This window comes from Centroberyx gerrardi, chromosome 3 (genome assembly GCF_048128805.1).
Source record: "Centroberyx gerrardi isolate f3 chromosome 3, fCenGer3.hap1.cur.20231027, whole genome shotgun sequence".
Taxonomy (NCBI): domain Eukaryota; kingdom Metazoa; phylum Chordata; class Actinopteri; order Beryciformes; family Berycidae; genus Centroberyx; species Centroberyx gerrardi.
Genome location: NC_135999.1, coordinates 33,667,219 through 33,693,654, shown reverse-complemented (window position 1 = coordinate 33,693,654; position 26,436 = coordinate 33,667,219). Strand labels below are relative to the sequence as shown.

Below are 26,436 nucleotides of genomic sequence, written 5' to 3'. Positions count from 1 at the left end.
GCCAAGACATTACAACTTTACTCACAGTAGGAAAATTCTTGGCATGAGTTGGGGAATGGACCCAGGTCATCGGGTGTTTTTGACTATTTAAATTTGGTTCAGTGGCAGTTATTAATACATATGTGGTTTGGACAGTGTGTATAAGAATAGACAAGTATGCCAAGAAATCCTGGTCTATCTCATCAATGGGACTCACATGTCCCTCTACCTTAGCCTATACACACTTTGACACACAGTAACTCACCTATAATTCCTAGATATTTTCATTAATAGAATCACACACACACACTCACCTATGATGATAGTATTGTAAGAGACTTGTTCCGTGTTGCGTCCGTCATTGTAAAACGCCAGGTGCCAGATGCCCGTGTCCAAGTACTGGATGAAGCCGGCCTCGTGCACGCTCACCGAACGTGCGCGTCTGGCCCCTCCCACGGCCTCCTCCTCGTATGCTGAGCGTGGACGCGTCGCCTCCGCGTCGCTGAGCGCTCGCTTCTCCTTGGAGATGAGGCGACTGCCGTCCAGCAGCTCCACAAAGTCATACTGGAAGACACACACACACACACACACACACACACACACAGGCATGCATACACACTGTGAAAACTTTTTCACTACAAAAACATTTAGCCAGAAAAGAGGAGACATTTAGAAACAAGGATAGAGGGCTTTCAGGTGATGTAACATACCCTCTGGCGGACATATTGGAGGTTCTCAGCTCAGCTTGTTAGCAAGCTAACCATAGTATCTGGTCAGCTAACCATCACTGTCTTGTTGTTAACACATCTGATTAGCACACTAGCTAACGTATCTAGTAGAAGCTAGCATTAGCGGTTGCTAGTTGCCGCATGTAAACATTAACACCAGTTGCTTTGCTAAATGAGCCTGCTGGCTAGTTAGCTAGCTAACAGTTTGTTCAGGTTAACTGAGCTGACTCTTCTCAAGCTACAACTCAGAGTGTTTTGGAGTAGAGACTAGAGCTGTTTACTGTGTCACAGTAACCTACATTTGGAAACAAATCCACCTTATCACACTATTCACTTTTACTGAGAACGTTACTGAACTGACCTACACCTGGACCACAACAATCTTTTTCAGGTACCTCCCTTTTTCACGTAGGCTTGTTTTATATTTAGCCATTATTTGTTTATAGCAATTCTCCAATGGACCTCCTTGATGGCACCACAATTGTATTTTGCACACATCTATAGCAGTCAAATTTATATGGAAGAAGATATTTCAAGTAGGGTTAGACTGACTATCAGTTTGCCACTGTATAAGGTCAATATAGTTTTTTCTTTTAGTAAAACTGGTCCACCTCTGACATGATGGATATGATGCAGTTTGGTTGATTGCATATTTATTGTAGATTTGATCAATGCTACACTGGTTATCTATGGAAGCCCTAAACTTGAATAGATTCTGAGACATTTTAGTATGCATGAATATGTCTTATTATTACAGTCTGAAAGTTTCATCGAGGTAAATCTAAGACTTTTCAAGGCTTTTTTAATTTCAGATTGGAACATGAGACCAATTTTGCCACTGAAATGAACATTAAATTGAGTCCCTTCAGAGTCTGGGTCTGCATGACTGGGCTGATTTCTCACCAGATAGACTGAGAAACCCAACCTGATCTCACAGAAAACACACAGACTCCAATTTTGATCAAATCCTACTCAAACCCTACCCTACTAATGAAATGTCCCCCCAAAAAACAAACATCCTCCTCTCTTTCCCGTTTTGAACAAACACACACATGCACACACTCTGTCAGTAACACAACACACACCCTCTTCCTCTCTCCCTCTTTGAACACACCCTGACACGTTTCCCGCATATATCATTAGTGTGATCTGCGTCAGAGCTAATTAAATGTAATTGATTTCCCTTACTTGTTATTGATAATTTGTTCCTGTTTGGATGTCATTTGTATCTTTCTCGTACGTACACACACACACACACACACACACACACACACACCGTAGCTCTCTCTTCATCTCCATGAACCCCACAACATAACAAGTCATCTTGACTTTCTGAGTGTGTAGTCTTTGTGTGTGTGGGTGTGTGTGTGAGACCAGTTTCGACTGACACAAGCTATGTAATTACCCACACAGCACCAACACTTATAGCTTCAGACACTGTATCAATGTCCATTTAAATGGACCTCTACACTCAATTATGGTTATTAACCCCTAGTACACACACACACACACACACACACGCTTCCACAGTCAATCATTGCTATTTGCCAGTACTAGCACACGCACACACACACACAATTTTATACAATTTTCTTACACAAAGGGATTTATATGAGTTTGATAGGACTAATAATCCAACATTTTAAGAACTTTTACATGTAAAGAGTATTATAGAACTTGGATGGATTCTTAGAGGTTATGACAAGGGCACACACACACACACACACACTCATGTCTATTATCTAATGTGCTAACACTGTGCGGTAATAGAGGTGGAGACAGAGGTGGAGACATATCAGGCTGTCCTTGACTGATAAGTGGATTAGTTCCTTGATAGAAGACATGAGTCACTACAAAGAGATGGAAGTGTAGTCATTAAAGGGATAGATCGGGGTTTTGAAGGAGCTTATCTGCTTCATCATGAACTGGGAGCCTAGAAACTGGCGCAACAAAAAACTGCGACAGGGCTTTGGGGTTTTGACATTTTGGAAGGCAGAGGTTGCTAGCATTTGATTGGTATTCTTTAACACTAGAAAGGTCAATGAATTGTGGGTGGTCTAAGATCAGGGTTCTCAAATGTTTTCATGTCAGGGACCCCCAGATAGACACAGTAGGGGCTACGGATCTCATTTGATAAGATTTCATTCCGTATGGAGAGATTGTAGTTGATTTCGTTTTGAATTGTGAGAGTGAAACCAAGGCCAAAATAACTATTTGTTTGCGTAATTTTGAAAATCTAACAACAGTGGTTTGCACAGAAAGTGGGTCTAGGAAAAGTCATGAAGGGACAATTTGAAGCCTAATGTGTGTGTGTGTGTGCATGTGTGTGTGTGCGTCCTACCTGTGTGTGTGAGGGGGGTAGGCCCTTGCGTCCATACACCCCAACCAGAGCATCCTTCTGGACCGAGATGTTGAATTTCAAGAACTGGGGTTGGTCGATATATAGCTGGGATCGCCAGAAGATACCTTGGAGACAGCAACAACAAACAAACAGATTTTTAAAAATCAAGATGACATGAATGATTTATCAATGATGCTATGTATGTTTTTTTTTTATTGTAAACTAACATACACCATAGTCAAAGATTAAAAACAAAATTTTTTGAAGAGATGACTACAGCTTGATGTTTGTCCGGTGGCAAATGGTCAACAATGAGAATAATGTATCCTTGTTAAAATCTTATGACAAAATATTCATTGAGAGAAACTTTTTCTTTTACTTTTCATAGAACATATTTTGGTAACACTTTATAATAACCATCCTGAATTCATGGCGAATTTATAATTATTCAACATTGGTTAAGTATTATTTTTTGTTAACTATCAAATAAGTAACAATTATTTTTGTCTTTTAACAGTTTGCTAAGGGATTAGTAAATGCTATAAATGTTATTTGAACATTAATTCATGTAATAAAAAATGAACAACCAGATAATTGTTAAATAGTTGAGAACTGATTTAACAGTAATGTTGTACTATCTAACATCAGCTGCAACTAATAGTCACCCCAAAAAAGTTAGTCTTAAAATTAACCATAATAAAATAATAAATAAGATGATGACAAACTGCTGATAAATGGTTATTTAACAATCAGAAAGTTGTTATCATCCCTTATCAGTTATGATACAATATATAAATGATAAACTGTGATTTTATATTACACTAAATAATGTTCAAGTAACATTTATAGTATTTACTAATCCTTAGTAAACTGTTAAAAGACAAAAATAATTGTTAATTATTTGACAGTTAATAAAATAATACTTAACTAAATAATCTATTAATATTATTATAAAGAGTTAACCATATTTTATTTCATTTTTACTTTTTCTGTGTTTTATTTCCCATCCTGCAATTCTTTTCCCATTATTATTTCGGTCAACTTTACTCAATAAAAAAAAATGCAGTCAAAGATTTTTGACAAACCATTAGTGAGTCACTCATTAAACACAAATCCTTCTGATAGGTGAACATAATTACAAAATGATACTTCTACCGACATCGGTGAACATGTTTTTTGTGTGTGATTAATTTCACTCTTTTATATTGTGGTCAACCGTGGCATGGCCAGGCCTATGTGTGTGTGTGTGTGTGTGTGTGTGTGTGTGATAACCAACCTGGTGGGACCTCTTGTATAGCTCGCCTCCCCACATCCACCTCTCCTGTGTCTATGGTGTTGTTCTCTAGAAGAAACATTTTACCTGCAGAGTGAGACACAAAAAGAGTTAAGAATATGCACATAATGCAGTTTTTTTTTTATATTTTCCTCAATTTATTTTAATATAAACTATAGATATACAGTAGCTTTAGCTCTGCTTAAGTGTTGGAATCAGCAGAAGAAGCACTGACCTAGAATGCAGAGGGAAGCTGTTTTTCCTGCCCTTTGAAGCCAATGCTACTTTAAAGAGAAATATTTTACCAAAACATAGGCTGTAATTACCTAATTTCCCCATGGCGATCATTAAAGTTTCATCTTATCTTATGTAACTATCCCTTGTATCATTTTTTGGGTGAATACCTCCATAGAAACCTGGTTTAGGTGTTACAGTAAAAGGAGGGCTGGTTAGTCATTGGTGTTATCAAGTGCACTCCTCCCATCACAGATGTTTGGCTGAATTAGTCCCAGGAAACCTCCAGAAGGATCAGCAGGAATTCTGGCTTCCCAAAACCACCACTGTACCGGCTATACTATAGAGTTAGACCGCTACATTTGTTCATATATGGAGGTATTATTGGCCTTATATTAAAAATTGGATATTGGCTAGTCAGTGTCATCCACCTCCAATATGATGGAGATTCCTCCTTTTTTTACTCAACAGCTTAGTGGTTGTCAGTCAGTAAAACCTGCAATGAAACCTGCCTCACCCTGCCTTAAGGAGCTGCTAATCTGCTTAAAAAAAATACATTTATCTGGGTTTCAATGGAGTTTTAGTGTCCCATGATGGTTTAAATACTGTTGCTCAGAGGCTTTTTCATCCTGACAAGAATACAATTCTGGAGGAAAAACCGAATGCCTGTAATGTTTTGAAATTTGTGGTCGTGAAAATGATCAAATTTAAAGATATTGAATGTCAGCACAAAATGTCTATTGTCGGCATCTTCAATCCAAAACTACTGATATCGGTCTTCAAAAACCCATTTTGGTCTAACCTTAATCTCAACACTGATTAGAACAATACTCATCAATGCTAACCTATGTCTACCTTTAGGCCTATCTCCAGATAATCCCAACATGACCCATGAACTTCTAAACCCGCTATTCGTCTTCACAACAACAGACCGATGGGCAGCTGACCCTGCTGGCTTGAAACAGCCCACTCAGCAGTTCAGAAACGGAATCATATCGACAAATATCGACATGTAAAACAATCATACTAAGAGATGAGAACACAGCCTCCTTAAGTCATGGGACAGATCTTCAGTCTTCAGTCTGTAGATTGCTGGAACTGTGTCTGCTTGCATTTCACAATTCTTAGCGTCACCTAAATGCCCTTACATGTGCCTGTTCGATAATATTTTTTTCTTGACCGGCTCAAGTACAAAGCCACTTTGACGCAGCTTCCTCTCGCCTAACAATTAGAGATAATTTTTATCCACTTAACTCTGAACTGCCGTTGGCAGGAACTGTAATACTTGCTTATGCCGCCAAGTGTAATGTCCTTGGAAAAGGCTCACTTTGCTCTGAGGGTTGCTATTTTTGAACATAGAGGACATGTTGGGGTCTTCGCCTAGACACTGGACGAGGTTTCGGGGTGACGGCAGCACGTCATCGTTGCTCTAATATTGAGTCTAATCCTAGATACGTCCATAGTTCAAAGTTCTTGCCAGGGTTGGACAGCACAGGACTGCTAGTCATTTCCTACTGTGTGAGCTAACCATTCTCTCTTACTTCTCTGCCTTCATCATGGGTATCTTATAGACAATGTCAAAGGCCAATGGTCACATCGACTGGGCCATAAATCTAAATTATAACATGCAATGTATTCTCATAAAACATTTGTACAATATGTAAAGAGAATGTTATGCACCCTTGATTTCTACTATACCTACAAATTGATTTGTACAATACCTACAAATGGCCATATGTATATATCACTAATATATCACTGTGCTAAAAAAACTTAAGGGTAAGAATTAAGGTTAGGGGTAAGGGTAAGCAACCACAACAATTTTGGTTAAGATTAGGCTTAGGGGTAAATTAGACTTACACTTTAGCTAAAAATTACAACTTCACTTACAGTAGAAAACTTGCACTAGAATATAATACAAAATGACAGTGTGTTACTTTTTGCTTACCTATGTGTACGTGCAAATTTTCTATGAGGACAGGCTGAACATAGATCTATCTACGCACTCTAAAGTTAATCTGTGGTTTAAACCATTGTCCACAGTGTTACCTGCACTTGTGAGTGCTAGCTTTACATAGATAAACCATTCCTTATTTTATATAGTCCCTATCTGCTGCATACCATGCTACTGCTATCCAAAGTTTGGAATTTAATAGTCCCTTCCTATTCATAGCATTACACTTTAAGAGCTTTAAGCCATGACATCTGGACGATGAACGAACACTGACTCAGATGTGTGTGTATGTCTGTGAAATTCATATTGCAGTCTAGACATTACGCATATTGGATATACCAACAATATGAGTTGCAACGTATGACACAAGTACAAAGTTGTACATACACACACACACAATGTGTGACACTGAAATGTATGTCAAACACTCATTCTCCCCTCTCTCTAACACAACACACACACACGCACACGCACACGCACACGCACACACACACACACACACACACACACACACACACACACAGTGGTGGCCTCCCTAGAAAGCTGTTTCATGCTAATTAATGGGCTGGTAATAGCAGCTGGGAATCATTACAGGAAACAAGAGAACTCCCTATACTACACCTCACTGTGTGTGTGTGTGTGTGTGTGTGTGTGTGTGTGTGTGTGTGAGAGTGAGTGTGTGTAAAAAAAAAAGGACTTTCACATACACACTTTACAATACACATATACACACGCACACAGCAGCGGTGGTCATAAAAAGGCCATTTCGAGTTTCTACTGTCTGAAGAAGCAATTAAGCACAAACACTGTTCAATAGAGAGAGAACTTAATTTCTTCTTCCTCCCCCTCCCATTCTCCTCGCTCCTCCTCTCTCTCCCTCCACCTCTCCCTCTATCTAGCCCCCCCATCTGTTCTACTGAAAAAAATGTACATACTACTTTTTCCGAATCTTCCAGTCACAAACCCCTCTTCTCTAACCACCACTTGTGTCTCTCTCTCTTTCAATTCTAACTCTGTGAATTTAGGTTTGTGAGGCGGAGAGGAGAGATGAGCTGAGAGAGGAAGAAATGAAAGAGAGAGAGAGAGAGAGAGAGAGAGAGAAAGAGAGAGAGCAGAAATGAGGACAATAGAGACATTAAAGAGAAACAGAATGAGAGATGAGAGAGAAGAGAATGAGATCTTGCTCTATCGCTTTCTGTCAGGTAGACAAAGACACAGCAGAACAAAAGATGTTGAGTGTGTGTGTGTGTGTGTCACCTTAATAAAGGCTTGGTTGGCTGGATGAGGTCAGCTTTTGTCAGCCTCATCCAGCCAACCAAGCCTTTATTAAGGTGAGACACACACACACACACACACACACAGAGTGATTTGAGAGAGTGAACGCAGCACTAAGGTTATAGCTCTCTCTGTCGGTTTCTATCTCTCTCTTCCTCTTTCTGTGGGTATGTGTCCATCCATCCGTCTTCTCTCTCTTTAGAGTCTTTGAGGTTGAACTATTGAAGGCAGATGCTGATATTTTTTGGATCGAAGCTGCCGATGGCCGATATTTTGGGCTGATACGAAATATCTTTAAAGTGGCCTATTTAAATGCAAAACTAATTCCAAAAATTGACAAAGATCCAGCGTTTCCAAGGAATTTTATTCTTGTCAGGGCAAATTTATGCAGCACGGTGCTCCAAAATCTAATCAGATCATCTCCTTTGTAGGGGGAACTTCTGCTGTAAGTATGAAGGTTCTAAGTGATGCTCTTGTTATTGTGTTCACAAGAATGTGTCTACACACACACACACACACACACACACACACACACACACAGTATGTATCATGATGCCGGAACATAAAAAGCCTTCATATATCAAAGCAGGCTGTGAGTAAACACATCTCTGTTATTTGAAACTGAAGCGGTAATCAATGAAGTGTAAAGGCCCTGACACACCAGGCCGACGGTCGGCCGCTGGCCAATGTCGGGCCGTCGGTAAGCGTCTGTGTCCCTAGTTTTTGCGGTGTGTCCCACAACGTTGGCACTAGTCGGACCCCTGTCGGCGGCTTTTCGGCCGATTGAGCATGTTGAATCGGCGGCGGAGCCCGTCGGTGAGAGAGATCACTCTGATTGGCACGAGAAGAGAAACGGAAGTGACGAAAGCAAGCAAACGATGAAGTCGTTCTTCCACAACCAAAAGACCAAAAGGGCTGACAACGCCAGTGCCATTTGCAACTTCTTATCAGACATATTCTCAATTAGAAGTAGCGAAACCATCTGTGATGAGCGAGAGTGGTGTGAAAATGGTAAGCAAACGCTGCTTTGTTTACGGTTTGTATATCCGCAGTCCTAGGTCTTCCGGTTTCCCTTTTTGAATGACGAACACAGACTACCGCCACCTGCTGGTATGGAGAGTTATTTCCCCTCACGCAGGCGCAGAACGTACGTGCTAGTTGGTCGTTGGCTGTAGTCTTTGCGGTGTGTTCAAGTGCAACTTTTTGGACCAGACACAGGCGACATGAGGCGACGCGACAGTCGGCCTTCGTCGCCGCTGCTTCTTTGATGTCGGTTTGGTGTGTCAGGGCCTTAAGTCAATGAGATCTTGTGTTTGCGGAGTGTCTTTAGCTTGCACATTTCAAACTTTGCTTCAAATTCAAAGAAGGCGTTTGGTGATGCCTTTGTGGAATACCAAGTTAATAATCAATAGCAAGTCAATAGTAAGTTGTTTTGTTTACCCCGAGTCAGGAGATGATGCAATTTTGAAGCCTATTTTCGAAGAGTTTGTGGATGATGTGGATGTTTTTTTTTTTGTTTTTTTTACCTTTTCTAACTTTGATTTCCTGCCTTGCCGTTTTCTTTTGGGTGTAATTTAGTGGATGTCTTATATACACACACACACATGCACAGTTAGTGTATCTAAGGTATGTGTGTGTTTGTGTATGTGATTGAATGATCAAATGAATGTCAGAGTGTGTGGGATTAAGCAACTGTATAAACGACAAATTACAAAATGAACGAAGTGAGGGAGCAAGTGAGTAATCAGGTGACTAAGTGTGTATGCATGGGTATTTGAGTGTGTGTGCGTGTCTTTCTATGTGTGTATGTATGTGGGTGTCTATGTATCCGTGTGTGTGTGTGTGGGTAAAGCACGTCATAGGAATAAAATACAGTGGGTGAGTGTTAGCAACTTCATATAGCGTCAGGAGGTGGACAGTGTGACAACCCCCTTCTCAAGGACACACACACACACAACTACACAGGCGTGAAAACACACACACACATGCACGTAGGCGCACACACACACACACACACACACACACACACTTGTGCAGAGTCACTGAGGCGTTTTGAAGGTGCCACTTTGAAGCCCTGATTCATCTGGGCCATTAGCCATTATCCCCTGCGTGTGTGTGTGTGTGTGTGTGTGTGTGTGTAGTCTATCTTTAGACAGTGCAGGGTAGAGTTGCTTCAGTTGAGAAGCCACTTCTCACTCTTTCTTTGTGTTGATCTCTCTCACCCTAGACTTTTTCCCTCTGCTCTGTTCTTTATTTTCGTATATTTCTCCTACTCTCTTCCCTATCGTCGAGATGCGTTTTCTCTCTCCTCCATCCACCTTTGTCTTTCTTCTCTCTCTCTCTTACCTATGCCTCTCTGTCTCCTTTGCCTCTCTTACTTCCTTCTATAAGAAAAACATTTCGATTTTAGTAAGCCTGATGAGAGAGACGTTGCTTACGTTTTTCATTTTCGGTATGTTTTCAGAGTTGCAGACTTTTAAAATCGACAAAAAAAATGTTGTAAGGTTTGGAAGTGCAAACAGAGGTTTTCAAGTGGAAATAGATTGGGATCATTTCAGTTTCCATCAGGGAAGTGGAAGCAGGCAAAAAGCACAAAACAAAGAGAGGACTGGGTGGAGGACTGGGAGCAATAAGGTGCCACTGCTGCGCTATGAAAACACATATAAATGCTTCTGTGAAGGGTATAACCCACTAAAAGGTGTATTTTAAATTATTGAAACTGTCTTATTTGCTGAAGTGGATTTTATTGGTCGAGGTGAATCTTTGATGACATTTGACCTTTGAACCCCTGGGTTACTTCACTCCCCCCCCCCACATCCCAGCCCCGAAAAGAAAGACAAAAAAAAAGTTGCAGTGGGAGTGTCATTTCTTTTGAGTAGTGGACCAACATGGACAAAGTGAAGCTGATTGTTGTACTGTACGACCCAAGGGGACGCCTTCGACAAGGACAAAAAAAAAAAAAAAAAAAAAAGAGACGCCATCTGGAAAATAATTGCATCTGCACTTGGAAGCATCAGGTGAGGGATCTGTACCTGAAGCCTCATCTCATCATTTCACCCTATTAATCCTCACAACCTGGCAACAAGCCAAAGCGGCCGCGTCCCCTAAGGCAGTGGTTCTCAACGTGGGGTCCGGGCACCACCAGGGGTCCTTGAGGGGGTTCCAGGTTTTTTGCCAAGTTAAGTACAAGTCAAAGTCAAGTCCCAAGTCAAGTCAAGTCTCAAGTCTTCTCTTCATGCATCAAGTCAAGTCTCAAGCAATTCAAACTGTCATATGACTCGAGTCCCCACCTCTGGTAACAGGGTATTAAACAGGACCAGGATATTAAACATAACACAACCGATAGTTAAAACACTATAGTAGGTTCTATAGAACCTGTTATGTACGAATGAAAAGTATTGGGAAAAAAAGCCAGAAAATTTCTGGCTTAGAGTAATAATCTGTGACTTTTTCATATCAGTAAATGTCCATATTGCTGCTCTCTATTTACATTTGCTGTTCTAAACACCTATGAAGTGTCCCTCTGTCCTCTGCTGTTTACAGAAGAAACTTGTTTAGAATAAATAGAAAAAGAATGTGGTGGATTATCACTTCAGGTAAAGCCTCTTCAGCTTAATTTCATAATTAATAGTTAATTTAACGTCTTGCGCAGTTAACCTCCTTCCTGTTCCAAAAACATGGGTCTAAGTAGTAACTCACCATTGTCTGTGGACACCATGATGGTGTTGGGAGTTGTGTCTCTCCCTACTCCTACTCCTCCTCCTCCGTTTTCAAACGCTCCGTATCCCTCGCTCTCCTGCAGCTGCCAGTTAAGACCGAACAGATGCATGGCTGGAGAGAGCAAGGAGACAGAGATGGGAGAGAGGAAGAAACAGAGGAAGAAAGGAGAAAGAGGGAGAGGAGAGAAAGAAAGGAGTGCGACAGGGGGACGAGGAGGAGATGGGAAGAGGTGAGGGAGAAAGAGGAGAGCGGACAAAGGAAGGGGAGGAGGAAAGAATGGAAGGAAAGGGGAGAGAAAGACAAGAGAGAGAGAAAGGTGGGAGAAAGAAAAAGGAGAGATAACAAAATCAGTTATTGGTCTCCCTGGGCCGGATAAAAAAACACAGACATGCTGCTGGATAAACTGTCTTTAGAGTGTGTGTGAGTGTGAGTGTGTGTGTGTGTGTGTGTATGGTAAGGCCAGAGCGGAGCTTAGTTTATTCTCTGATCAATTCACAGCTTCGCATTTTAACAAGCTCTCCTAATGCCCAGAAACCCTCGGGCCGTGTGTGTGTGAAAGTGTGTGTGTGTGTGTGTGACAGAAAGAGAGAGAGAGAGAGAGAGAGAGAGAGAGAGAGAGAGAGAGAGAGAGAGAGAGAGAGAGAGAGAGTGTGTGTGTTAGTATACTCTGGGCTGTGGTTAGCATATTGAGCGTAGCACTAACAGTATGTTTTTGGAAACATGACTAACATCTAGAACGCTCTCTCAGGCTAGGCACACAATTAAGTGCACACACACACACACACACACACACACATTCTATCCCATATTGAAACACATATAAGCGCAAACACACACACACACATCACACAACTGCTGCCTCTCATACTCTCTCTCTCTCTCTCTCTCTCACACACACACACACACACACACACCAATACCCTGGGATAGACAGAGTGGAGTGTGTAAGCATCAAAGGAGGCCGCCGGCAGCTTATCTGACATAACGCAATACAACTCTCACCTCTACCACCTACGCTCTGTGTGTGTGTGTGTGGGAGCGAGAGAGAGAGAGAGTATGCATGTCTGTGTCCTTGGGCTTGTAAACCATCTACTTTCTCTCTTTCTCTCTCTCTCTCTCTCCAATTGAGATGTAACAAGATTGTTTGTATAAGCCCGAAAAAAGGAGCACGATCGGTGCAAACCAGATAGAAACAGAAACACCCATAAAGCCCCGTTTCTGTTCGCCATCGCATTTCTCTCTCTCCTTCAACTTTCACTCCGCTTTATTACATTCTGCGCGTGGCGTCCGCTGAATTCTGCTGACTGGCTTTGATAAATAACAGCGGAGCTGATGTGGCGTTTCGGAATGCGAAACACAGGAGGGGGTATTAGGTTTTCCGCTTTGCCTAGCCGATCCAGGAGAATTACACATCGCAAATTTAACAGGCTGTAGGTGGAGTCGGACCGATATCCGGGGCCGATATTGAACTTTTATTAAAAATCAGATGTGGTCCAGTCAGTGTGGTCCACCTCTGTTATGATGCAGTTTGATTGATTACATAATTTATTGTAGATTTGATCAATACTACACTGGTTGTCTATGAAACACGACGTTTTGATCAGATTCCACACAAATATCCATTAATATGTTTTATTATTAATATCATGCCGGGTTCCAATGGAGAGTTTTAGTGTCCCATGATGGTCTAAATACTGTTTCAGAGGCTTTTCCACCCTGACAAGTATACAAAGGGAAACACTGAATATTTGTTATTTTTTATTTTTTTTTTGGCATGAAAACGGTCAAACTTAAAGAACAGCTCAGCGCTTTTGTATTTGTGTTTTCCCCCAGCTTCGATTTGAAACTGCCATGGTGTCCTGCACTTTGTAAGATTGCATGAGAGCGATATTTTTTTTTTTTAAAGGGAGCCCAGAGAGGAGGGAAAACTGAAAGCAAGGGAAAAAGGGACAGCGATAGAGGAGAGGAGAGTGATTGTTTTCTCAGTACCAGCCTTCAAAAACCCATATCTGTCTGCAGTCTGTCTGTAATTGCAGACTGACTGCTCCTCCAACAAGAGCTACATTGGATATATTGTTCCGCCTGTTACTTCAGATTGTTCTTGTCAGGGTGGAAAAGCCTCTGAAACAGCATTTAGACCACCATGGGACACTAAAACTCTCCACTGAAACCCAGACAAATTAAATTAATGAAACAAATGAATAAAACATGCAAAGAAAAGAAAATATGTCAGGTTTTTCTGTAGCTGTGGTCAGGGAGGAGCCTCTATCATTTTTGGACCATATCCAATATGTATAAAAGGTCAATATCAGCACAATATGGGTCAGTCTAACCCTTGTCTGTCACATGATCTGGATCCTCATGACTGAATATTTCAAATAAAAAGAACAAACAAATCCCCATTTACTTTACATCTGAGAGTACATGGCACTAATGATACTATAAAAGTCTAAGCAGTGAACTGTGTTGGTTTCAAATGGAGGAATAGTATTAATGTAAAGGACACTGAAATCTAAGCAGAATATATAAGAGAGAGAGAGAGAGAGAGAGAGAGAGAGAGAGAGAGAGAGAGAGAGTCGTGTCAAGGACCAATTAGAGATTCAACTTGGGAACGTTTAGAGAGAGAAACCCCTGCCGCGGGTTCAATCCCCACACACACACACATGCGCGCGCACACATCAAATTCACACGCACATACACACCTCCCTGCCTCATTAAATTAGAGCCGTGCTGCGCTAGCCCGTTACCCACAACCCCTCCTGTTGAGGAGAGGAGCAAAGGGTCATGGGAGAGAGCTGGCGAATCGACAGGAGCGTGTGCGTGTTTGCGTGCGTGTGTGTGTGTGTGTGTGTGCGTGTGATAAAGCGAGAGGATTAAGAGCCATGGTAACAGTAATAAAACACCAAGTCTCTCACAGAACCTTTTTAGGGAATTTGGGAATTAAAGGAACAATTCATTGAAAAGGAAGTTGTGGATTTACTACAGGCGGTGTGCAAAGTCTGGAATCATGGTGGTAACAGCGACACCATATAGAGTTTTTTGTTATGCTTATTTCACACACACACACACACACACACACACACACACACTGAATGGAGGTGAGGGTTTGAATCCGGTTGAATGGAGATTTCATGCTGGTGGAGTTTCAGTGTGAGTGAATCTCTTGTTAATGTTAGATATGACTTTGTCCAGAATTCCATGACTATCTGTATTGTAGGTAGAGAGATAACAGTGAAACTATGATCAAAACAGTTATTCTTCTACATTCTCTAACGTCTTGTAAATGAAATAATGCTGAAGTTTAACAATTCATCAATTTGCTGGGGACCCCCTGGAACCCCCTCAAGGACCCCTGGTGGACCCCGGACCCCATGTTGAGAACCACTACCATAGACAGGGAGACTTTGGTCAGGTTGGATTATCAAATAAGCTACTCCCCTACTCCAAAAATGATCATAATATTCTAATATTAAACAACAAGAGAGAGAGAGGTGGGTTCAAATGACAGAAAATAGAAATAATAGGATACAGTAATAAATAAATAGAGGAATAATTTATAATTCATTCATTAATAATTGATGTAACTCATTTTAATTTATTTATCTATTCAGCAATTTTAACTTGCTGTAAATTATATTAAATAAATTTCATTTCATGTCATTTCAATTTAACATAATTTAAACACTACAAAGAGCTGAGTAGAAATGTAAGAAAACTATGAAAAATAAATGAATTACAACACTATGAGGGTGTGTGAAATAACAGCAGTAGGACAAAAAATATGCAGTATGAATGAAAAATGAATTAAAAAAACACAAGATACATGCAATATAAAGTACATTAGAATATATGGATATAAAGAGATGTTGCTGCCACTTGTCTAGAATGAAGAATTGGTGTGTAAATAAGGAGAGTTTTTAGAGTTTGAAGAGTACAGCAGCAGCAGAACTGCTGTGGTTGGTTGGAACACAACGCTTCCTACTGCGTTCAAAGCAGAGCTGGGATCAGCCACCGGTCCCCCCGTTGTCAGCCTTTCCTGCTCCGATTCAAAAGACCCAACTGATCCCAGTTCAGCCCTGTTAATCTGACACACACTGAGAGGGACTACAAAGGCCCGGTTCAGCGCTTTAAAAGGCAGGGAATGTGTTCAGAAAAAAGACGCTGTTTTTAGGATGAGGCCGAAGAAAATGTACGGGGGGTTATATACGCCGGAATTTATCTTCTCGCGTTCGTTTGTGTTTTTCCACAGGTGTGATTCTTTGCTTCCCAAATGCCACTTTCAGCACATAAATGTAATCTGGATCTGCATTTCTGTGCTGAAAGTGGCATTTGGGAAGCAAAGAATCACACCTGCGGAAAAACACAAACGAACGTGAGAAGAGAAATACCTCCGTAGCAAAGAATCGGATCTGCTGAAACACCGAAACACCAAAATTTCTCTTCTCGCGTTTGTGCTTTTCCACAGGTCCGATTCTTTGCCTCCCAAATGTCATTTTCGGCGCAGAAATGCAGATTGGATTGTATTTCTTCTATTTTTTAAGGATGTGTTGAATCATGCATTTCTATGAAGGTGTTGAAAATGACTCATCCTTAGAAAGAGTGTATGCACAGAATCTGAAGCTAACTGAAAACGGCTGACTGAAGCAGCTATAAAGCTCCCCTCCAGTAGCTTTAAAAACAATTTGAACATTTCTCAAATAAAGTTCTATTCTCACAGGACTGCTGAATTAATGACGCCCCTGTGTTTCCTGAAACATGTCCACATGGGAAAATGAAATTCACTGAGATCACCGGATGCAGCTGTAGAAAGTCAAGATTTTACAATTCATCACTTCCTGATGTAGCAAAGCAAAGCCTGAAGTTTGTGCTGAAAATGCATTCAAACCCTTCCATAGATTCCACTACTGCCTCCACTCTTCATGACAGGAGGAGGAGAGAAATCAAGCATCAAGAGGAAGAAGTAGAAGAAGAAATTGTGCACCAAAAACAAATTATGAAAGTTCAATTCGCGTGGGATTAGTATTATCAGTGAAACTCTGTCTTCACCAAAATATGGGGGGTAAATTGCGCCGTAATTTTTGCCTTACAAATTACAGACATGGCAGATTCACACGGGATAAAAATCACTGATGATTTCCAAAATGATTCCAAATCACTTGATGTTCCCAGGTAATACTCCTGTCCTGTGCCAATAGGGCTTGGCATGCAACGTAGGAGTACCAGCTGATTCCAGGAACAAATGAAACGGAATGAGCAGTCCATCCACGCCCTGATTCCCACTTTGACTGGGACTTCAAATCAGGTTTTAGAGAAGTACCAGGGAAGAAACTTCTCTAATGAGAAGTGCTGGACCAAAAAATACACATGAATTTCATAGGAGATCCCCAATAAGGAGAACAACAACACATTCCAAGAAATAAGAGTCAAAACCAACGATTACCTACATTGTACTAGGTTTACCGAAGGGAACACAACCATCACAAAACACAAACCTTCATTAGAGCATGTGAGTCAGGACATAAATACACAAATCATGGAATGATTTGTATCTTGAATTTAGAAAGGTGTATTCCAGAAAGGGGAAGTAAGGGATTTTGATAAATTCTTTGGGGAACTCAGGGAATATCAGGGATTTTGATTAATTCCCAGGGGAAGTCAGGGAATATCAGGGATTTTGATGAATTCCCAGGGGAACTCAGGGAATATCAGGGACTTTGATCAATTCTTTTGGGACCTCAGGGAATATCAGGGATTTTGATGAATTCCCAGGGGAAGTCAGGGAATATCAGGGATTTCATACATTCTTTGGGGAAGTCAGGGGATATCGGGTAATTTTACAAATGGGTAACTTTCCAGGAATATCGCAGAATGTTTTCCAATTTGTGGCACACATTCATTACCCAGCTGGAGTGGAAACCAGACTGAAAAACAACATTGACAAGACAGGAAGGAATAAGAGTTTTAGGTCATGGAAGCGCTCTCACTTAGCCATGGAAAGTCATGGAATTCTACATCAGTGCCATGGTGGGAATCTAAATTGACTTAAACACGTTTATGTCCTGACTGTGCCATTCACATTTAGTCAGCTCTGATGCTTATTTCTCCTCATCCTTTTTCTCTTCCCCCTCTCAGGGACAAGAGAGGGGCTCTTGTCCCTCGTGTGGTGAGACAGATGAAGTAATAATCTTTTATTTTGAAGGAATAAATAATAGCTTTTGTCTGACATCTTGTCAAATACGCTGCATGTATTACCATGGCACACTGGGCCAAGACCCTGGAAGAGGGCAGTGGATAGGAGACACACTCTCACATGTATCTCTGCACACACACACACACACAGATACAGACAGGCGCACACATGAAGATGCACACAAGGGTACACAGGTGCACACAGTATGATTGACACACACACACACACACACAAGAATAGGCATGGATCATATGTTGTCTGATATGGTATGTCATTATGTCAGTTTGTCAAGGCCAAAGGTATCGTATTTGTGTGTGTCTGTGTGTGTGTGTGTGTGTGTGTCTGGGGTATATGTATGTGCCAATCATAGCATGCGCCCCTTGCGTATCTATGTGTGTGCATGCGTGTCTGTGCATATGTTCCTGTGTGTATTCTTGTGTGTTTCAGTAAATACTTAGATGATTGTGTGTGTGTGTGTGTGTGTGTGCGTGTGCTCATGTTTGTGAGACAGAGATACACGTGAGAGTGTGTGTGTCAAGAGTATATGTATGTGTCAATCATAAAATCCCAGGAAGCTCTAAACAGATGCCTCAGATGAAAAAAACATCTTTCTAACAATGCTACGTAAGGGAGGCCCATGACACACACACACACACACACACACACACACACACATACACACAGGCATGTAAAAAGACACACACACACACTAGCCTGTGGCAAGCGATCTAAGTCCAAGGACCATCTGAGCTCCGATCATAATTGCTTCTGTTCATTGTGGGAATCAGTGACCTTTCGAAAAAAAATACCACTCTTTCTCCACTCTGTCTCTTTTTCTCTCTCTTTAAAAGAATATTACTTTCCCCCTCTCTCTCTCTCTCTGGGCTGTTCTTTAAAAGAATATTGCTCTCACACAATCTAACGATGAGCAAAATACCATGACAGCTTTAATGCGATGCAGGGCAAAACAAAAAGCACCCGAGATGCTTTTAGGACTGCGGCCGGACACGCTTATGGTTACCCTGGGTTTTTGAAGGGAGGGTTGAGGCTGCTGATAATAGTTTTGACCATTTTCACACCAAAAAAGTATTCAGTATTTCCCCAAGAATTATATCCTTATCAAGGTGGAAAAGCCTCTGAAACAGCATTTAGACCATCATGGGACACTAAAACTCTCCACTGAAACAAAGGATGATACTACTTCTACTACAACTACTACTACTCTAACTACTATTAATACCACTACTACTACTACTAGATACCACTACATAGCACTACATATATCAGCCTGACCCTAATCCACAGCTTTTCCTGTTAAATAAACACTTCTGTTCCTTTTAGTAAGTTTTCAGTTAATGCTTGAACCCAATAGGACCTGACTGGAACCAGTGGACTCTACTGGGTTGGATGAGTTTCATTTAGTTTGGGGCTGGGCACAGGCTCACAAATACTGTAGAAAAATACCATCATTAGCAGATCATCATTAGAAAATGAAGCGAGACCTCAGGCTCAGTTTGGATGTGGGCAGAAATGTTTCAAACCGGAGGACCGACACTAATGATCTGCATCTGTAAACAAATCAAATACAGATAGCTCAGTATAATTTCAGGCTGAGCTCCATGTAAAGCTATTATTATCCATATATTACATATGCAGAGGGGAATTCATGTTTGGAATGTTTTAAAAAATGGTTGCCAAACCTCAAAAATATGTGGGTGGAAGCAAGTGGACCGTTTCAGTTTTTCTAATTTTAGATGTGCAATCGCCTCCTCCACTCAACGATGCAATTCAGTGTTTCAGCTTCATGTAATGCTGAACTGTTTTGGAGCCCTTTTATAGAGAAAAATGCTGTTAATTATTTCCTACATTTCCCAGAATGCCCTTTGAAACTTGCAGGTACATCACCGATAGCTGTGAAAGTTTAAAGTGTTTTTTTAGGTGGGATTTTTCCTTTAAAGCTCCAATCCAACACTTGCAAAGGAAATATCACAAAACAACAAAAGCAGTGCATTAAAATGTTTCAGTAATATTAATATGTCTAACATCTCTATTTTTTTTAGTTCTTTCTCTATTTCCCCCTTTTAAGTACCTTGAGAGAGGGGAGAGTGTTACTCATTCACTGGGACTGACATTCCAATCACAGCCCACATCTGTAACTGCTGCCTATGACTACTCTCTTTTCTTCTCTTTTCTTCTATCGCGCACACACACACACACACACACACACACACACAAGGTCTGTCTCTCTCTCTCTCTAGCCACAACAGTGTGATATCCAGAACTCTGATGCTATGTCAACAAACCACTGAGAGCGGATACGCTTCAGCCGATAACATGACACACACACACACACGGTAGATGCACTTCAGGCGATAACATTCACACACACACCTACACACACACACTCACACACACAAGTAAAACGGATACACTTCGGGCGATAATGCCGTCACTGGCCATGCTTGTTTACACAGATATCACTGTCAACCTTAGCACGTACACACACACACACACACACACACACAGAGCGTTGCCAATAAGTGAGTTTGAACAACAGCTAAGCTGCATGATAAATGAGGTTTGGAGGACGTACCCTCTCAAATCAGATGGGCTCTCAGTCAACAGAGGAGGAAGCTGAGTCAAGCCTCATCAAAACGTCTTTGAGGAAACTTTTAACCCTGTCAGCTGCCCTTACCTGTCCTTATCTTACAGCTAGAAATATCATGAGGCAGTGTAACATTAGTTGGAGTACATTCAAAAGACAGTAGGGATGGGACGATATTTCGGAATTCAATATATCGCGATACAAAAATGAATCGCGATATTAGCTTCATTTTATTCTGCTGTAGTAATCAAAAATGAGACGCTTGCCCATCACAATTTCACAAGCTCTCCATCCAAATTATATTATTTACACTTTGTAATGACATTTTAAAATTGTTGTTTACATTCTAGCAAGCCAATGCCATCGCGAGAAAGATTTGTGTTTCAGAAATAAACATAATTCTGCACAGTCAGACTTTGTTGTCACTGAACTTTTATTTATTACATTGTATCATGGTTGGAGGTGATGAAATACAGGATAATGTGTTGTGTAAAGGTGTAGATTTTACCCTTCATGAACAATAAGCATTATTAGGTAGGGCAACGGTGGCAATAGGCAATATAGTCTTAACAAAAAGGGTTCAGGTTATATCGTACTAGAAAATGGTTCTTTAGGCTTGTACCATAGAAGAACCTTTTCTGCTTCTGTAAAGAACCTTTTTAGAAAGGTTCTCTATAGCACCATGCTCAAATGGTTCTACATAGGACCTTTATGGTGCTGTAAAGAACCCTTTCACAACACATGAAATGCTCCAAATCAGCAGTATCAGAAGAACTATTTAAGAGCTTTTTTTTCATTTTAATAAATCATTGGGTTGAGTCATTACAGTTCTAAAGAAAACCACTCGTCTAACCCTGAGTTCAAGATGTTCATGAGGAATTTTAAGTGACAAAATTTGACTTGTGCTTTGAAAACAGATAAAACTACTTATTTATCTGTCATCGCCATTACGCAGGCTTCTTCTGATGAAACGTTAATGATCCGAATCCTCAATCAAACCTTTGCTCTCGTTGCGCCGTCTCGTCACATTAAACGTTTGCGGCAGAGAACGTGAGGCCGTCTGACTCATTTTCTCGTTTCCGTGGCTAGACGTTAAAACTGTGTTTCTGATGTGGATGCCAGCTAAAATTTACTGTAAAATTGGCCCAAGATATTAGCCCCACGTAACGTCATCACCTTTAAAACAGCGTGGAAAAACAGCGGGGACCGAGGGAGGGGTGAACGAGGAACGAATCAGGCCTCGAGAAAGGAAAAACAAAACAGTCTGGCCGATCTGATGGGCTCGCAACAACTGATAGAGAGAGAGAGAGAGAGAGAGAGAAGGAAGTTGAGTGATAGAAGGAGGAATAGGGGAGGAATTAACAACAGAGGAAAACCGAGGGAGGGATTTAAGTGCCTTTGCTCGAGGTGTAAAAGGGAAAAGTGCGGTCTCGTTCATCATCCTTTGCCTCTGCCAAACTAACCCTACAGACTGATTATCAATGCCAACTGTATCTGTGTAAGAGTGGGAGAGAGAGAGAGAGAGAGAGAGAGAGAGAGAGAGTGTGTGTAAACAGAAACTGATTTTGATATTTGCGTGCGTGCGCTACTCTATGTCATTGTGTATGTATGGTCCTGTGTGTGTGTGTGTGTGTGTGTGTGTGTGCTCTTACCTATGCAGTAACAGAGCAGCACAGACAGCAGTACAGACAGTCCGACCGCACTGAGCGCCGTACACCTGAAACGACACGCGACAAGTTGAATGTTACTTTCCCCTCCCTTGTTCTCTGGAACTTCATATCAGAAAAGCAAATTCCAAACTCTGAAATGTCAGTGAATAAATAAACGAAGAAGCAAAAAATATGAAATGTGAACCGGCTGTAGTACTGAATAATAATAATACGGTGGAAGCTGCTGGAAACACTGTTCAAAGCTGGATGGTCATGGACATTTACAATACAAAGGAACGTCTTCTAGCATCGCTGCTGCTTGGATTTGTGATCCAAATTTCAAAATATGTTCTATTTGCAAATGATTATTACGTCTAGTGCAGTGATTCTCAACCTTTTTCATATCGAGGACCCCTAACTTACTACACATTAGAGCCAGGGACCCCTATTTGATGAGATTTTGTCTCTCGAACCCAAATCTGAGAATATTTTTATTGTTAGATATGATTTTGTCCAGAATTCCATGACTATCTGTATTGTAGGTAGAGAGATAACAGTGAAACTATGATCAAAACAGTCATTCTTCTACATTCTGTAATTGTGTTCACTTGTAAATGAAATAATGGTGAAATTTAGCAATAGATCAATTTGCTTGGGACCCTCTGGAACCCCCTCAAGGACCCCTGGTGGTCCCGGACCCCATGTTGAGAACCACTGGACTCTAGTGTCGGACTGATGGGGGGGTTTTATGTTTAGATATTACCTGCAATAGCAATTAGGGTTCAACCATTATGAGTGTCTGACGACTGACATCAATATTTTTTAGATTGCAGCTGCTGATAGCTTCTGAAACAGGGACACTAAAACTCTCCACTCTCCAAGGATGCTGGGTTGACTGGTTTAATTGGTGGTTTCCTGTATGATTCTGGACTTTTTTTTTTCTACAAGTGATGTGTGAGTTTGGGAAAACCACATGATCAGGTTCTGGGCTGAAAGTGCTATGCTGCTCAAATCAATATTCTGCAATATAAATGGCTGCTGGCTTCTTCAACTTGATGGAGGAGTCATAGGGTGGGGGGGGGGGCGGGGGGGGGAGATAAGAGAGGGGAAGTGGAGAGGGAGATATTTAAAAAAAAAAACAGTGAGGAGAGCGGGAGAGAAAGGAAGGGTAGAAGGGAGGAAGGAGAGACTTAAAAGTGAATCGTATCACTACATGTCACCTGATAGGGAACAAATGTAAATGTTTGTATGTAATATATGTATATGTGTATATATACAGTATACCCATTACATATATATAACCCACATTTTCACCACACATGCAGTATCTATATACAGGGAAGACATTATAATTAATTGAATGGAACAGTTGAGTTTAATTGAATTGTTATAGAATATTTACTTTTGCTGATATTTTCTATCTTACGTCATCTGTTATTTGTCTATATTACCTCATTATTTCCTATCACGGCAATAAAACAGATTTGATTTTAATTGAAGTGAATTGAACTGACTTGAATTTGAGTAAAAAGTAGTAAGGAGTAGTAAAAAAAATAAAGAAAAAGGAAAAGAAAACAGAATGAGCTGTCTTTACCTCCATGAGCAGTACTTGGAGGACTTCTTGAATTTGAAGGCGGAGCGTGATAGGGTGTTCCTAGGCAACGGCCTGGTGGGCGGGGAGTACACTGAGCCCGTTGCCATGGTGTAGCCGGGGGTCGCCGTGGAGAAGAGGGGAGTGGTGCCTGTACCTGTCTTAAAGAGGAAGTGCCTGGAGAGCGAGAGAGAGAGAGAGAGAGAGAGAGAGAAAGATAATTGTTAGTCTTGTACATTTATGAATCACTAGCTACATTTAAATGCACAGATTATTGACTGCAGTATACCATTTTTGCTCATTAGCGGCCCCAAGTGGCAGTGAGAGGTAACTGTAATTTTGAAGACAACAGTCTGTGATTGCTTTACGCCAGTTTGGATTCATCACTTCCTGTGTGGAGAAGATTTCCCACCAGTGACCATACTGACACCAGAATTTAATGTGGGCAAATAGGGCGATCTATGGCATCTCGATTAGTGGGGATGGGGCGTAATTTAGGCTGATAAGACGGCTGGATTTCTACATCATGTAACTTCTTAACCCCAAGTAACATGGCTTTGGGTCAGCGCATGTAAACAACTTAACCGGGTTAGAATAACCTGGGTCTGATTATGAGGAACTTGGTTTAGAAGCCTGATTTACTCCCATATTAAATGGGTTTAATTATAAAATGGCTAGTGGCATCTTACTCCTTTCACTTTTGGTTTTTACTGTCTCCTAAACATACAAGCCTGTTTGTTTTTTTAAGATTCTTTTTTGGGGCAATTCTGCTTTATTGAACAGTCAAACGTACAGAGAGACGGGAGGGAAGGGAACTTTTTGACCGATTCTCATAGCAAGTGGTGTACAGTAGGGTTGACACAGTGGAGTGACAAAGCTTCATTATACTGTATATTCCATATGATTCACAATATGTGGTTCACGATTCAACACAACCACGATGCAACGCACTAAATAAAAGTTCAATGACAACAAAGTCTGACTGTGCAGAATTCTGAGCCACAAATCTTTCTAGCGATGGCATCGGCTTGCTAGAATGTAAACAACAATTTAAAAATGTCATGACAAAGTGTAAATCATATAATTTGAATGGAGAGCTTGTGAAGTTAGGATGATCAAGCCCCTGCGATTACTACAGCAGAATAAAATCGAGCTAATATCGCGATTCATTTTTCTGCCCCACGATACGTATTGTCGCATTTTTGTATCGCGATATATTGAATTTCAATATATTGTTCCACCCCGATTTTTTTACCCATGTATTAGAAGTAACCTACTGTTGGAGGGGAACTATTCTGTGAACTGGTTTACTCATATTAACATGGAGACTCGCTGGGTATTAAAGGTGGATGTAAACAGATTAACCTGAATAAGACCTTAACTGGAGTATGCGCTAGCCAGGCTGCTCTGTGCATGTAAACATACCCGCTGAGTGCAACAGTAGAATACGCTTCAATAAGCTACAAGCAACCCGAATTAAGAAGTGAAAAGGTCAGAGCCTCGGTGCCCTTACAATATTCATGTGACCGTAGAGCGATCGCTTAAAAGCAAAGTGCTAGGAAAAGAAATAAAGTAAAAGGGTGGGAAATGATTCAGTGGAAAGAAGGTGAGGTCAGGTGCTTCTTCGTCGCTCTACTGTTCTGACTGGAAGTGGGAGGGTTCGTCTTGCATTTTAATGAGAATCAATGTTCAAGAGGGATTCTCCTGATATGAAGGCCGTTATTTAGAATACAACAGTTATAAGGAAGTGACAAACTGCTTTAGGAATTAATTCAAAATGCGCAATCCACCGGAAATCAGGCCAGTATTGTACAATACATTGTCAATGTATTGGAGAAAACCTCATATCTCTCATTGTGGCATTTGTTTTTGGTTTAACCGAAAGAAGAAATTGTTCCCCACTGACGATGATGATGAAAATGATGAAAATAACATTACTGTCCGTGAAACACCAAACAGTTCTTCTTCGTTCCCGAAAAGATTGTCTTTGCAGATACACAATTTCCGTGTTGGAGAATATGACTGGCTAATATGCCTGGAGTAATTAACAAGGTCACAAAGTCTAATTAATGACAGAACCTTGGCTAACGAGCGCCTGTAATTACAATTAGAATGCTCTCTAACGAGGCTGTGTGATTAACAATTAGAACCTATTATAACAAGGGCCCTTCAATTAATACCTGCCTCTAGGCAAGGAGGGGACAGAGAGAGAGAGAGATAGAAGAGAAAGACCGAAAAGGAGAGAGAGAAAGGGGGTGAGACGGAACGAATAGAGGGGGAGACAGATCACAGAAAGAATGAGAGGCAGAAAGAGAGAGCGAGAGAATCATTTTGTATTTAAGCATTTGTGCACAAGCGCTGTACGCCCTTTACACGTATTTAAGCATTTCTAATCAATTGCATGAGAAGTGATTCACAGTCTTTTAAGTACCCGAGCGCGCATTAGCCAAACAACATCCCTAGACGGCCAATTACTGATAACTGGTTAAAAATGTCACCCAAAGCCTAGTGTGATGGCACAAGAGGGCCAGCAAACAGGATGAGCTGCTGGACTTGGGCTGAACCCCATTAGCTGGGAGGACATGATTTGATAAGCTCTCTTAATAGAATTCTTATGAAGTGAAATGCACTATTTTTGTTGAAAAGGGATTTTCTTAATGTTTGTTTTAAAAAAACAAACAGGACCCCTGCTTATTGGCGGCTGGGAAACATCATAGAAGAGAAGACATAAAGAATTCAAAGAGCTAATGGGGCAGGAAGAAAAGTACATTGACTTTAGGGACTGGGAGGATGGATCTTTATAGGTGACGGACTACTTTTGTTTGACGTGGATTTTCTTAACGCTGGAGTAAAAGCTCCAGACCCACCGGAGCTCACTCCATGATCCGCTGCCTGAG

At 41.0% G+C, this 26,436-nt stretch overlaps 1 protein-coding gene across 5 annotated transcripts in view; it reads right to left on the bottom strand.

The window, feature by feature from the left end:
• Positions 1-26,436, bottom strand: part of tenm3 (teneurin transmembrane protein 3) — a 284,166-nt gene that overhangs the window by 105,466 nt on the left and 152,264 nt on the right. For all 5 annotated transcript variants that reach the window (XM_078282759.1, XM_078282760.1, XM_078282758.1 and 2 more), the window contains 6 exons: positions 23,543-23,716; positions 21,952-22,016; positions 11,484-11,615; positions 4,325-4,408; positions 3,049-3,173; positions 294-543 (listed from right to left, as the gene is read on the bottom strand). In XM_078282759.1, the coding sequence (XP_078138885.1) occupies positions 294-543; positions 3,049-3,173; positions 4,325-4,408; positions 11,484-11,615; positions 21,952-22,016; positions 23,543-23,716 (830 nt within the window). The remainder of the gene's footprint in view (positions 1-293; positions 544-3,048; positions 3,174-4,324; positions 4,409-11,483; positions 11,616-21,951; positions 22,017-23,542; positions 23,717-26,436) is intronic.